Source organism: Onychomys torridus, chromosome 18 (genome assembly GCF_903995425.1).
Source record: "Onychomys torridus chromosome 18, mOncTor1.1, whole genome shotgun sequence".
NCBI lineage: Eukaryota > Metazoa > Chordata > Mammalia > Rodentia > Cricetidae > Onychomys > Onychomys torridus.
Genome location: NC_050460.1, coordinates 40771911 through 40787626, shown reverse-complemented (window position 1 = coordinate 40787626; position 15716 = coordinate 40771911). Strand labels below are relative to the sequence as shown.

The following is a 15716-nucleotide window of genomic DNA, read 5'->3' as shown; positions in this document are numbered from 1 at the left end:
TATTAATAAGACTCTTTAAGATTCATGCTACTCTGGAGAGATGATTCAGTGGTTCAGAACACTGGCTGCTCTTCTTGAGGATCTGGATTCAATTTCCAGCACCCATATGGCAGCTCTCAACTGTCTGTAACTCCAGTTCCAAGGGATTCGACACCCTCATACAGACATACATGTAAGCAAAACACCAGTGCACATGAAATAAAAATAAATCATTAATAGATTAATATAAATGAAACTTCATCTTTAATATTATGTTCCTGGATATGGCCAAGCTTATAGATCAAACTCTTCAAAAATGGTCTCCAAATAAATAAGCCCAATATAGACTGTCCACAAGACTACATCATACCCCGGCTTCACCAGCCTAAACAGTCTGTTCACCTTGTTACAGTTATTCATCAGAAAGACTTTTCTCTTAATTTTAACACAATGTTTACTCACATAATTTTATTATCAACTGGCGTACCTCTATGAGAAACACAAGAAAGTCTTTCTGAAATGACAGTTGCCCCGAAAACTGAAAAGGCTTACCTGAAACGCTATGAGATAGCACAATGCAGCCAGCTCAGAGAGAGCTCGCCATTGGATGTCGCTGTGCTGACCCATCTTCAGAAGCAGAGAGCCAACATGCATGTAGAAATGTCCTTTAGTTTCTAGGAAAGTAGCTGACAGCTCATCATTTCCACCAACAGAAGATTTCACAGACAGAAGAGCACTATCAAAACTGTAAGATTAAAAGCATAAACAGGCACTCTACACTTACTATCCTGTGACTAATCAGTCTTATAACTGAATTCGAAACAAATTACTAAGGCTTATTTTAAACTTCTCTTTCCACATTCAACTCCTATTATAGATGAAGCACCCTAGAGGTTAATCACAGATCAAATACTAGTGGGAATTTTCATCCAGCAGTTACAATACTTCAATCTTAAATGATATCCTACTCCAAAATAGCTATTAATTACAAAAAAGACACAATTCAAATGAACATTGATAAAATATGAATATTTAATAGTAAATGAGGACAAGACCCAGTTCAGAAATTATTTTCATTTTATATTCTAATTAATATTTTGAAATCTAATGATTAATCTCTAGAAGCCTACCACTGTGTAAGGATTACTCTAAAGCAGCTTATCAAAGAAATCAGAGCAACAGATTTCCTAGCAAATATGGTCTGAGGATTTCTATGAATTCTCAAGACCTCTTAGGGGTATCCCTAAGCTTAAACCTATTTTTATAGTAATATTAAGAAACAAGAAATGCTTTGCCCTTTATACTCATTTTCTCACAGATGTATAAATGAATTTTTTCAGTGACTTCAACATACGAAACAACATACAGAATGACATAGTTGAGAATCTAGTTGTGTTCAATTAAGGCATGTTAGATTACAAAAATGTAAAACAATACCTCATTTTCTCCAGCTCTGTTGCTTAAGAAACTCTTATTTTCCATAAACAATGTTATTGTTGTGAGCTTATCTGCTTTCCTGAATTAAGTATTTTTCAACAACCCTTTACTTTTCAGTGTATTTTTTTTGTTTGTTTGTTTTTTGGTTTTTTTTTTTTTGGGGGGGGGGGCGCGCTTTTCAAGACAGGGTTTCTCTGTGTAGCTCTGGCTGTCCTGGAACTGTAGACCAGGCTAGCCTCGAACTCAGAGATCCTCCTGATTCTGCCTCCCAATCCACAAAGACCCAACAATCTTTTTTTTTTTTTTTTTGACTTTTCAAGACAAGGGTTTTTCTGTGTAGCCCTGGTCATCCTGGAACTCGCTCAGTAGTATAGGCTGGCCTCAAACTCTGCCTGCCTCTGCCTCCCAAGTGCTGGGACTAAAGGCATAAGCCCACCACCATCTAGCTAATCCTCAACAAGTGGTCCATATTTGGTCCATAAACTCCTATTAGCCCCTGTTCCTATACAAATCCAAGTGATGTTTTTATAATATGAAATTTGGCCTTTAAAAAAAAAAAAAAAAAAAAAAGTCGGGCAGTGCTGGGACACACCTTTAATCCCAGCACTCAGGAGGCAGAGGCAGGCAGATCTCTGTGAGTTCCAGGACAGCTACTCAGAGAAACTGTCTCAAAAAACCAAAAGAGACAGAGAGAGAGAGAGAGAGAGAGAGAGAGAGAGAGAGAGAGAGAGAGAGAGAGAAAGTAAGTTTATTCATTATATTTGAATTACTTTGTTCCTAAGTGAAAACAATGTCTTCTGAAATAGTAGTGACACTAAATGCTTATATTAGCAAGTCTGAACCTGGCCACTGAACAACAAAGAACTTTGCTACATGGTTTGTACTCAAAATTATCACATTAAAAATAAAATGTGAGCCAGGTGGTGGTGGCGGCGGTGGTGCACGCCTGTAATCCCAGCACTCGGGAGGCAGACAGGTGGATCTCTGTGAGTTCAAGGACAGCCTGGTCTATAGAGATAGTCCAGGACAGGCTCCAAAGCTACAGAGAAACCTTGTCTCGAAAAAAACCATAAAATAAAATGTGGCCAAGCAGTGGTGGCGCACTCCTTTAATTGGGGGTGGGGGGTGGGGGGGTGGTGTTTGCCAGGTAGATCTCTGTGAGTTAGAGGCCAGCCTGGTCTACAGAGTGAGATCCAGGTCAGGCACCAAAACTATAGAGAAACCCTGTCTTGGAAAAAAAACAAAACAAATAAATAAATAAAATGTGATATACAACAACATCATTTTGATGTCGTACTATTAAGCATACCAAAACAGAATATTAAGCTGGAAGGCTAACTTTAAGAGAGGTACTGTAAGCATTTTCTAGGGAGGGCAAAACAAGTCAGACGGTAAAGGCATTTATAGCAAAGTCTGATGAGCTCATTCCCCAGGACCCAAAAAAAATGGAAAGACAGAACTAAGTTATCCTCTGACATGCACTATGGTATATGACACCACATACATAAAACAATGTAATTTAAAAATTACCAAAAAAAATCCAAATCTCTAAAAATAAGTTGCATATAATTATGTAACACTCCCATTAAAGTAATATTCTTCCAAGTGCTTTATTTTATCAACATAGGTAAATTAGAGGAATGTTAATGATGTAAAGAAACCTAGACCAATTACTGCAAAAAATGAAATCTGTCATTTGGCTACGTGTGTTCCTGGGCACACTCACACTCTCAACATCAACATACCTTTCCAGTAGTTCTCTACTTTCCTGCACATCTCTGGTGGAAAGTGTAAGAAGCATAAGGTTAGCATAGGCTAGGAGTAAGTCTTTAGTGGTTGCTCTCCAAGTACTTTTGTCAGAATCCAAACACTGCAGAGACTCCAAATACTCCTATTGTTTAGAAAAACACAGTAGTTAGAAAACTTTAACAGATTTTTGAGAAACTGACCATTGTATGCCTATAAATGCCTTGGCCCATTCTTATTACAACTGTGTAGAAATGACAATTTTTACATTAGCCTTATAAATAAAAACACCAAATACACACAGAGAGAGATACACATCAAATTTATTCTCCCAATCCATCCATTTAAATTGACCTTGGCAAAAATTTCATTTTATAGTTGTGCTCTATCAATGGGAGAAATTTAAATGTTGGGAAACATTTAAATATGAAGAAATACATAGCTACCATCCACCTAGAAATGTAGAGAAATAGCTTCCCCTACCTTAAGAGTCCGTACAACACATGAATTCCATTCTAAACTTGACCGCAGAGCCGTTTTCCTCTCTGCCTCCTGGCAGTGGGCCACAGCATCCTTCAGTCTTCTATTTGAGCGGTAAAGCTCTACTAGTCGGATATTCACATGAACATCATCAGGTCTTGCATAAAGCTCTGACTGAATCAAGTCAAAGAGTTTATTCCATCCATCTTCACCTTTACAGTCTAAAAGCTGTTCCTATTTGGGAGAAAAGCCATTAAATGCTAGGTAACAGCTATACAATTTTACACAAACCATTGGTCCATGCATAACCTTCGACTATGACCAGCTCTAGAAAGGTACACTACATAGGTATCATCCCATACGTAGTATTAACTCCTTCACAGTTATTTCCAGATGGTTAACAACTTTATGTGCAAAGGAGCACTCAACTACTACAGAGGCTGTGATTGTCCATATTCACCTCAGAGACTAGGAAGACTATTTATTACTGCTTCACATCACTGTATACTTGTCACGACCAAAAGCCCAGGCCTACCCAATGAATCCTTACCCCCAGGATCCTCACCTGCATGTTCTGTATCTCACAGAATGTGACTCAATCACTAAAGCCCACTGTCTCCCACTGTCCTGCTATCCCCATAGTCTTCTCAGCACAGTCTCCCTTCTTGACAGTAAAAGAACAGAGTGTTATCATGTCCTAAGAGCACTCACCAGCTCTTCTGAACAGCTTCCTCTCGTAGCTGGGATTTACTGTTTCTTCACTCCCCAAATCACACGTTCTCCCACACTTTCTGTAGTTCTGGGGGGAGTAACTTCCACCCCTAACAACTACCACTGTCATCAGCATGGAACATAACACTAATAGGTAGTAGCTCAGTTACTCAGTTCTCTAAGCATCTCATGTGTGGTGGTAACTGCTTCACTTCCAAAATCAAGACACTGTCACTGATACAAGTCTTCAAAGTCTGTCATTTGGTCACTCCACTCTGGCCATGTGCTCTTCCACTTCACTGGAGGCTCAAATGCCCTCAGTGCCCCATCTATGAAAAGCTCTTTCAGCACATCTATATTGCCAAGATTTAATTATCCACAACACATAAATTTACGTTTTTTTCCCATCAATCTAAAATGCAGTGATTCTTAATACTCTCGATTACTGCTTGTTTGCAAAAATCCCTTCACCTAGTCCCCTCTATCTTTCCTATGAGGGTCTCTACCATTTTCTCGGTGATGACATATAAACAGTTGAAACTGGAGGAAGGGCATACTGGAATTTAGGAAATTTCAAATTCAGGCTGATGTGACTTTCATGATCTCACACCTCAAACTAGTATTACCTGGAATAAAGTACTATTTTACTTCTAATAAGTTCATATTCTCTACTCCCTAAAAAGACCACATCTTCCTTACCTGATTTTCCATCTATGAGCCTGACTTGCTCTTCACCGAGGAAGCTGAAGCTCTCCTGACATACAAACTCTACCTACACACTCATCTTCTACCTTTACCTTCCAAGCACTAAGCCCTCCAGGAGTGATCTATGTACTTCTAACCTCCTCCATCAAGCTCTCTCCTTCTGGGTCATTTCCAAAAACTTAGGGCTAGTTTCTTTTTTCTGCAAAAAGCAGCCCTGGCCTTTCATTATATATGAAATAGTAATTTTTTGTTTTGTTTTGTTTTTCGAGACAGGGTTTTTCTGTAGCTTTGGAGCCTATCCTGGAACTCACTTTGTAGACCAGGCTGGCCTCAAACTCACAGAGATGAAATATTAAATTTTAAAAAGATATTTTAACGGAACATTATGGCATCTCTTTCAAATTACGTAAAAAAGTGTTAAAACTTCTAAAAAAACATGTAGCAGCATAGTGGTACACACTTTTAATTGAAGCACTCGGAAGGCAGAGGTAGGTGAATCTCGAGACTGAGGCAACCATGGTCTACGAGTTCCAAGACAACCAGAACTATACAGAGAAATCACGTGTCCAGGGGGTGGGAATGGGGTGGAAAACAAAAAAGCATACACAATAGTATTAAAATGAACCAGCCCTCCAAGGTTCTCCCATTCTTCTGTAAGCCTATATTTAAGACCTCCTCCCTCCTTCAATAAACGGCATTCGGCATTCAAAAAAAGAAGAGGAAGAGGGGGTCAAGATCATGATGGGGAAACCCACAGAGACAGCTGACCAGTGCTAGTTGGAACTCACTGACTCTGGACTGACAGACAGCTCGGGAACCTGCATGGTACTGAACTAGGCCCAGGTGACAGTTGTGTGGCTTGATCTGTTTGTGGGGTCCCTGGCAGCAGGACCAGTACTTATCCCATGTGCATGAACTGTCTTTTTGGAGCCCATTCCCTGTGGTGGGATACCTTGCTCAGCCTTTATACAATGGGGCTCTCCTTCAACTTGGTATGCCAGACTTTGTTGACTACCATGGTAGGCCTTACCCACTCTGAGGAGTGAATGAGGGTAGAGTGTGGGAGGGAGGTGAGGAGGCGGGAGAAGGGGAGGGAGGGGGAACTGAGGTTGGTATGTAAAATGGAATATATATATATGTGTATGTGTGTGTATGTGTGTGTGTGTGTGTATGTTCATTTTATATTTCATATTATAGTTCATTTAATCTTGTACAATGTATGTATGTGTATGTATATATATATATATATATATATATATATATATATATATATATGAAATATTTTCTCCAAGAGTTGCTTAGTGAGCTATATTTTACTCAGTAAAGAGTAACAAGTGCCCGGCAGTGGTGGCGCATGCCTTTAATCCCAGCACTTGGGAGGCAGAGGCAGGAGGATCTCTGTGAGTTCGAGGCCAGCCTGGGCTACCAAGTGAGTTCCAGGAAAGGCGCAAAGCACTGCACAGGGAAACCATGTCTCGAAGAAAACAAAAAAAACAGAAAAAAACAACTTTAAAAAAAAAAGAGTAACAAGTGTCACACCTTTAATCGTAGTACTCTGGAGGCTAAGACAAGAGGACCATGAGTTTGGGGCCAGTCTAGGATACATAAGCAAGACTGTCAACAACAAAAAAATCTAACAGTCAAAGCTGGGTATATAGTAATGCCCCCTTATAATCTCAGAACTAGAGGCCAGCCTGGACTTCTCTCAAACAAACCACACAAACAAAATAGTAACATTATGAAATTTCTAACATTTTTAGTAATTATTCTGAATAAACTGTCTGTTTGAAAGCCTCACACTTCCAGTTTTTAGAACACATTTCTTTCTGTAGTTTTGAGAAAAGGTCACATTACAAAGCCTTGGCTGGCTTGAAACTTGCTTGCTATGTTATACCAGGCTAGGCTTAGAATCACAAAGATCTACACACACTCCTCTGCTTCCCAAGTGCTAGGATCAAAGGCATGCACTATCATAACAAGCTAGAACACATTTCTTTCTAGTCATTTTAAGCCTTCAACCTGGACATAATTATGTAACAAAGCAAAATTTTATGCCAGATTTTCATTTACCTTAGCTACACACATGCACACACATACACAAATCTTATCTCCATTAATCACAAAATGATACACTCTACCATACCAAATACACTGTACAAAACTAAGAAACTGTAAAATCACTAAAATATTATTCCAGGAGAGTAATTGAGATATCAATTGTAAAGTATTATGCTGCCTAGTAAGACAACACTCAAAAAGGTTTTAAAGGAATTATTTAAAGATCATTAAAGAAAGCATGAATGTGCCCCTCTGTTAAGCTTACTATTGAGAAATATTTAAGTACTTAATTTTAGTACTTCAAAGTACTAAAAATGGTTGTATCTTAGTTTTCTCCTGTTGTATGTTGCTTGGGTTTTGACTTTACCTTTAGCTTATACACAGCAGGACTTCCTGGGAAAAGTTTGGATGCTCTTTCAACCCAGTATTTTGCTCTTCCATCAGTCACGTCATTTTTACAAAGCAATTCTGCAATCTTTAACACAAGATCTTTCTGTGTTGGGTTTAATTCCACTGAACGCTGATGTCAGAAAAAAAATACCAAAAACAGAAATTATAAAATTATACAGAGGTAGAAGTACATACAATCATCAAAAAAATACTATATATTAAATAGTATTTTCCTATTTTCAAAGATTTAAAAAAATTTTGATATGTGTATGTACCTGTTGTGAGCACGTATGCACATACATGAATGTAGACACTCAAAGGAGGCCAAAGAAGGTGTCAGATCCCCTAGAACTTGAATTACAGGTAGTTGCAAGCTGTTCCTCGTGGATGCTGGGAACTGAGCTCAGTACAAGAACAGTAAGCACTTTTAACCTGTACAGCTTTAAAAACCCTATTCCTAAACCACCTTATTTGAAAGCTGTTAAAGCATCAATATTCTTCATAGAGCAGATGTGGTATCAGACACCTTTCATCTCAGCACTGAGGAGGCAGAGGCTGGAGGATCTCTGAGTCTGAGGCTAGCCTGGTCTACACAGCAAGTTCTAGAACACCCAGTACTATATAAAATGCCCTCAAAAGACAAAACAAAAACCAATTTTTGTGACAGTAAATCAAATAAATTTTGCATTACTTAGGCAAATTTTTTAAAAGTGCAGGAGATCATTCTCTCTGACATTTTCGGGTTTTCCTTAGTTACGTTCTATTTCTTTTGTCTCCAGGGTTGTAGGTCCTTCTGTACCAGGGCACACCACTCGAAGTCATAGGACACTCCCTCTTTCTGCCTTATAGGTTGCAGGAGTCAAACTCAGGTGATCAGGCTCGGGCATCTTTACCAGTTGGGTCATCTCCCCAGTCTACACTTAAATTTAATGTGTTTTAAATATTCAAAATTTTAAATGTGTTCCAAGCTAAGCCACTTAATAGTATTAATGCTTATTTTCACTACACTGATAAAACTAATATGAATTATTTATTATATACCCTGGGCATCACCTGTAAGGCTGTACAAAAGTTATACTTTTTTTTAAAAATGCACCAGTTTTTAGCCTGCATGTATGTCTGTGTACCATGTGTGTGCCTGGTGTCCAGGGAGGCCAGAAGAGGACATCAGATCCCTTGGAACTGGAATTACAAATGGCTGCACGCCACCATGTAGGTGCTAGGAATGAAACCCAGTTCCTCTGGAAGAGCAGCCCATGCTCTTCACTGCTGAGCCACCTCTCCAGCCTCACACGGGCTGCACTTTAATCCTATAATTACCTTATAACATTCAACAGCTTTGTCTGTGTTGTCTTCGACTTCATAAAGAAGACCCAAAAATCTGTGGGCTTTAGGGTCCCTCTCTTGCACATTAATATATGTAGAAATGTACCTGTTTTAAAATACAAGAATAATAGATGAAACATGTTTTAAAATACAAAATTCATCCTCAGACCATTAAACTTACAACACTACTGAAATACTGACAGAAGAGTACATCCTAAACCAAGCAACCATCCAATTATTCTATTGTAGTTCAATTACCGGCTACCATTGTTTATTTGACATGGAATCCCAAAATAGTCACTGCAAAGTAGCAAACAATCATGCAGAGCTAACGACACATTTACTCATTTTATAATTTGACTCAAGATGTATTTACTTGTCCCATCACTGCTTTTGGTAATTTATCTGCTTCCCTTTAACTTCCTCCTCTCAGCTACCCTGAGTAAGGAAATTAGAACCAGCAGTCTCCTATCTTGGTAGTAAGACAGCAACTACTGAGCTGCTGGGTTGGCTATTTCCTGGCCACATTAAGTCTGTGTTTGTTGCTTCTCTCCAGCTAACCGAAGCACCAGACATTTAACCAGGAAGAAATTTACATACAGAAATGCTTTCTTTCATCCTACCCAAGGGCAATTTTAGAAACAGTATTTTAAGACAAATAATTCTGCAGTAGATATAAACACAAGGGGGTAAGAAATACTCATCAGAGGTTCAATCTAACAAGTATCTCAGAGCGATAAACCCCTTATACCAGGACATACTTAAATAAAAATGTATCCTTTAGCAGTTCTTCCTATTACAAGGATGAAAAATTAAAACCTATTTCCAGGTGGTACTTACTTTTTAGCAAGATCATATTCTTTAGCTTCATAGTACAGCTTTGCAAAATAGAATCCTTTCATTGACTTCTAAAAAGGAATTGAGTGGTTTTACTGTTCACATTTTGAAATATTGCACAACTTTTTCAAAGGACAAAAAAAATGCCCTAACAAGTTTAATATTAATTTTTTTCATATAAAAAGTAAAAATGTTGCCTGAACATGCACATATTATTCTAAGAGTTAATGAATGGCTCCAAATTTTATCAATTTCATTAAAAACAATTCAAGAATATTTAAAACAGACATCAGAAGTTACAAATCACAGCAGGCGATGTAGTTCACACCTACAGTCCCAAGCACTCCTGAAGTAGAAGCAAGAGGATCCTGAGTTCAAGGCCATCCTAAGCTATATCACACTCACACACTAAGCTACATCTCTCTCTCTCTCTCTCTCTCTCTCTCTCTCACACACACACACACACACACACACACACACACACACACACACACACGGAAAAAAAGTTTACTCAGAAGCTGGGGACATCTTGGCCATGTGTTACCCAGCATACTATGTACTGCTTTCCTGGCATTACTTTACAGGTAAGTACATAGAAACCAGCTTTCCTGGGGAAAAGGACATATACTAGAAACCGCTCCTTTCCTATCCTGTGTAAGAAACCTCCTTGGGAAAGCTCATTAGGGTTCTGGACATTCCTGGTCAATGTACTATTTTCTTTAAAGACCAGTATTTAAAGGCTGAAATAAAATTTGGTATTTTGTTTTGTTTTTGGAAACAGGGTTAGCCTCAGCTGGCCTGGTACATGATATGTAGAACCAGGACAGCCTCAAAGGTCCACTTGCCTCTGCCTCCCAAGTGCTGGGATTATAGGTGTGTGCCACACCTGACTTTCAAGTAAAATCTGAATTCTTCAAATAAACCAATTTCGTACCCTGGATATTTACTACCATAAACTGCCAAGTCCAGAATACGGCTTCCCACTATACATGGTCTAGGAGAAATGGCTGAGTGGCTAAGATCAGCACCCACACGGCAGCTCTCCACCTCTGTAACTCCAGTTCCGGGGATCCAACACCCTCTCTGACCTCCAAGGTACACACACATACATGTGAGCAAAACACTCATACACATATAAGCTAAAAGTAGCCAGTTTGGACACTCAAGTATTCCCAGAGACTTTTGTTTTGAAGAGGGAGGCAATCTTCCTGTGTGTTTGTTCTTCCTCTTTCTGTGACAGATAATTTAGCTCTCTTTGGACTGTTACTAACAGAACTGGTTCAGACATTCATGAGACCTATTGGCTTTACTCTGTTACTGACAAGCTGTTTCGGTAATTATCCTTCAAAAAGTGGGTTTGGGAACTCAAGTGAAGTTTCTGGTGTCTGAGCTAACAAACTTAAACCAGTATAAATTCTGATACTTAGAATGCTAGTATCAGAACATTCTAGCAGAAGGTGTCAAAGAACACCTAGGACACAGCACTATTTCACACAGCGAGTCTCCCCTGGTGTCTTCTGACTCAGGCAGGACATTGCCATTGTAACTACCACAATATCTGCTGATGTCCTTAATAGCAGTGATCAAAGTCCTAACTGTTCTTATAGTTTCTGTACGTGTTTATCCCTTCAAGTGTAGTGTACACTTAGGCAGGATCCTGGTTGCTAGATTCCAACCACCGAACTGAGGGTGATAGGTACTCAATATACATTGAAGTACAAATCTGCAGTCATTATTTCCTTGGGATTAATTTCAAAACAAGTTTAAAAATTATAAAAATGGCCGGGCGGTGGTGGCACACACCTTTAATCCCAGTACTCTCGAAGCAGAGGCAGGTGGATCTGTGAGTTCGAGGCCAGACTGGTCTACAGAGTGAGTTCCAGGAAAGGTACAAAGCTACACAGGGAAACCCTGTCTTGAAGAAAAGAAAAAATTATAAAAATGTATTATTTTCCTTATATTACCTACTTTCCTCCATAAAGTTTGTAACCATTTGTTCTATTCAGTATTAGAATGTCTAAGAACTGAGGTTTTTTTTTCATTTCTTTAATCTCTGCTTATTTAGCATACAGAAAGGGATCACCTCTTGTATTACGACTGCTTTTAAAAACAGAATCAAGTATTAAATACTATACTTTCTCAATAAACTTTCATCATCACCAGCTTTGTATCGGGAAAATGCTATGAACTAATCCTTAAGGATTTTGGGGAAGAGGGGAGAAATAAACCTTGAACTGCTGATCCTTCTGCCTCTACCTCATCCTCCTGGATGCTGAGACCACAAGTGTGGGCTACTATGCCCAATCTTAGTTGGTTTTGGGGAACCAAAGCACAGACTCTTGATGCTAGACAAGCATTTTTTTTTTCCCAAGACAGGGTTTCTCTGTGTAGCTTTGCGCCTTTCCTGGAACTCACTTGGTAGCCCAGGCTGGCCTCGAACTCACAGAGATGCACCTGGCTCTGCCTCCCAAGTGCTGGGATTAAAGGCGTGTGCCACCACCACCCGGCTGACAAGCATTCTTAGAACTTAGGTACACCCCACGCCTTTCCTTAGGGGCTCTTTTGGGGGGGGGGTGTTTTTGTTTTTTGTTTTTCGAAACAGGGTTTCTCTGTGTAGCTTTGCTCCTTTTCCTGGATCTCACTTTGTAGACCAGGCTGGCCTCGAACTCACAGAGATCTGCCTGGCTCTGCCTCCCCAGGGCTGGGATTAAAAGCGTGCGCCGCCACCACCACCACCTGGCTCCTTAGGGACTCTTTAACCCCACTGATACTTAAGGTTATCTTGAAATGTTTCCAGTTGTCATTTATTTCAGTGTTCAATGTATTTATGAAACATGACTGATTTTTTTAAGTAATGTTTTCTTTGTTGTTTACTCTTTAGTAGTTATGTGCTAAAAAAAAAAAAAAAAAAGGCCATCCTCACTTGAGATTCATAAAATGTTCATCCCTATACTCTTTCAGTTTTTCTAAACTTACTTTGAAATCTAACGCTTATTTTTGTAAGCAGTATACATTGGACCCTTTGTTTCTAAAAAGTCATTAACCAACTATTAATTTTCGAGCAATATCTATTAAATAACCCACCCATTAAACACCCAATCCTGTTCTCCATCCATTTGGAAAGTAACACAATTTCTATGTGTGATAGAATCTGGTTTGTTTTTAAGCCACGTTCTCAATCTAGCAGAAGCTGACCAGAAATGCTACTGAAGCCCAGGCTGCAGATGAACTCAGTGATTCTCCTAGCTAAGCTTCCAAAGTGCTGGGATTAAAGATAAGAGCCACTGGGGCTGGGAAGATGGCTCAGGGGTCAAAAGCACCAGTTGCTCTTCCATAGGACCCTGGTTCGATTCCCAGCACCCATATGGCAGCTCACAACTGTAACTTGGGGATCTGATGCCTTCTTCTGGATTCTATAGACAGTGAATACACATGCTGCACAGACATATATCCAGGCCAAACACCCACACATACAAAATAAGTAACTTCTTAAAAAGGTATGCGCCCTCACGCCCAGTTTTTATGTATTATAGTCTTAATTTTAATACCTTTCTGCTAGTCCACTTTACAAAGATTTACAAGATCATATTTGAAATTTGAGCACAAGACAATAGCAAGCTAAATATTTTTATGATTTATTTATTCATTTTATATGTAGGAGTATTTCTTCTGCATATAGGTTATATATTAATGCTGGAGGTCAGAAAATGGTGTTGTGCCGGGCAGTGGTGGAACACCGGGAGGCAGAGACAGGCGGATCTTTGTGAATTCGAGGCCAGCCAGGTCTACAGAGTGAGATCCAGGAAAGGCGCAAAGCTACACAGAAAAACCCTGGGGGGGGGGGGGGGCACCATACAACCAATGTGTATGTGTGACAGGTAGTGCTTTTGCAAGTTCATTAGAAGGACATGTAGAGGAGATATGTTGCTAATATAAATGTGTACATGAGCATAATATTGAAGATAACTGGGACTGGAGAGATGGCTCAGTAGTTAAGAGCTCTCTGGCTACTCTTTCAAAGGATCTAGGTTTGATTCCCAGTATCCACATGGCAGCTCACAACCATCTGTAACTCCAGTGCCAGGGGATCTGATGCCTTCTTCTGGCCTCCTCAGGCACAGGCACGTACATGATACACAGACATAGGCAAAACACAGATACACATAAAAATAAACTTTAAAACTGTTTAAAGATTTAATTAGAGCTGGCAACATGGGCTTCAGTGGGTAAAAGCACCTTGCCATCAAGCCCAAAGACTTAAATTCCATCCCTAGGCCCCACACGGTAGAAGAGAACCAATTCTAGCAAACTTTCCTTTGACTTCCACAAGTGCACTTACACACACGCACACGCACACGCACTCATGCCCACAAAATGAAATACAATAAGATAATAAATTTAAAGCATTAGTAAAAAAACATAGAAATTGAAACCCCATAAACTGACAGCAGGAATCTAAGTACAGTCACTATAGAAAAGAGTTTGAGATTTCCTCAGAAAACACCAATTAACATATAGCCTAATAATTATTTCTTGGTGTGAACTCAAGGGAATTAAGAGCAAACACTAAAATATTTTGACATCATTGCTGCATTGTATGTATTGGGCAAAAGATATAAACAACCTAAGTGTCAATCAACAGTAAATGAATAAACAAAATGTGGCATTCCTAAGATAAATACATACATACTACTACTCAGCCATTAAAAAGGGATAAGATTCTTAACACCTGTTAACACCTGAAAAGACACTAAATGAAATGAACTAGACACAAAAGGGCAAATATAACATCCTACAAACATGAAATAACAATAGTGACCAAATTCGTAAAATGCAGGTCACCAGGAGGAGCACAGGAAAGAAGGGCCTGTGGCATTATTTCTTACTGGGTACAGAACTTGCTCGGCATGATTTTTTTTAAAAATCCAAAAGGTTTGGGAATAAGGATTTTGGTTGAACAACACACAATGTTAATGCCACAAGGGTGAGCAATGAATGAAACTAGTTAAAATGACGAACTTTCTTATAGCTGTTATTTTCCAAGTTGGTCACTAACCAACCCAAACAATCTTAGATCAAAAAGTATTTTTAAAAAAATATGTTGGTAGCTGAACATGGTGCATACACCTTCAATCCCAGCACTCAGGAGGATCTTTGAGTTCCAGGCCAGCCTGGTCTACATAGTCCCAGGACAGCCAGCGCTACATAATAGAGACCCTATCTCAAAAACTAAACAAACAAACAAACAAAACATTGGAACTGAATACATAGAGACTTTTCTAACATAATTTAACAACTACTTACATAGTGTTAAGTACTATTAGTTGAGTATGTCTTATCTGAAATGCTTAGCATTTTTAGATTTCAGGGTCTTTGGATTTGAGTTTTTGGGGTTTTGTTGTTGTTTTCAGATTTTTAAATATTTTCAAGCATATGAGATATCCTGGTGACAAGACTCAAGTCTAAATATAAATACATTTATTTAATGCAAACCTTATATACAGAAACCTGAAGGTACTTTCATTAGATAATTTTTGTGCCCTGGAATTTTGATTTTGACCCATCAAATTTTCCACTTGTGGCATACTAGCACTAAATGAACTAGAAATTTTTTAAGATCACTTTCGATTCTCTTTTTTGGGGGGTTAGATTTATTGAACTGGATTATTTGACCCTTTCAACTATCTAAGAAAAGATTTAAAGTAACAAAAAACTATTCCATTTACATAAGGGACTTGTACACCCATGAATTTTTGTATATATGATCACAAAAATTCTTAGAGACAACTCAATTTTTTTAGAATTTAAAAAAATAGCTGAATTGAAGCCGGGCGGTGGTAGTACACGCCTCTAATCCCAGCACTCAGGAGGCAGAGCTAGGTGGATCTCTGTGAGTTCGAGGCCAGGCTGGTCAACAGAGCGAGCTCCAGGACAGGCTCCAAAACTACACAGAGAAACAAAACAACAACAAAAAAGATGAATTATGCATCTGCACTAGATAGACTTGAGGCTCACTATATTTCAAGCTTTGCCATAAATGTTTAACA

At 38.9% G+C, this 15716-nt stretch overlaps 1 protein-coding gene across 1 annotated transcript in view; it reads right to left on the bottom strand.

Annotated features, from left to right (window-relative positions):
• The window catches only part of Ranbp2 (RAN binding protein 2), a 52667-nt gene that overhangs the window by 35956 nt on the left and 995 nt on the right, over positions 1–15716 (bottom strand). Inside the window, exons 2-7 of the mRNA XM_036168498.1 lie at positions 9673–9740; positions 8827–8938; positions 7484–7636; positions 3646–3876; positions 3162–3307; positions 532–724 (exon numbers count right to left, since the gene is read on the bottom strand). Coding sequence (XP_036024391.1) covers positions 532–724; positions 3162–3307; positions 3646–3876; positions 7484–7636; positions 8827–8938; positions 9673–9740 — 903 coding nt within the window. The remainder of the gene's footprint in view (positions 1–531; positions 725–3161; positions 3308–3645; positions 3877–7483; positions 7637–8826; positions 8939–9672; positions 9741–15716) is intronic.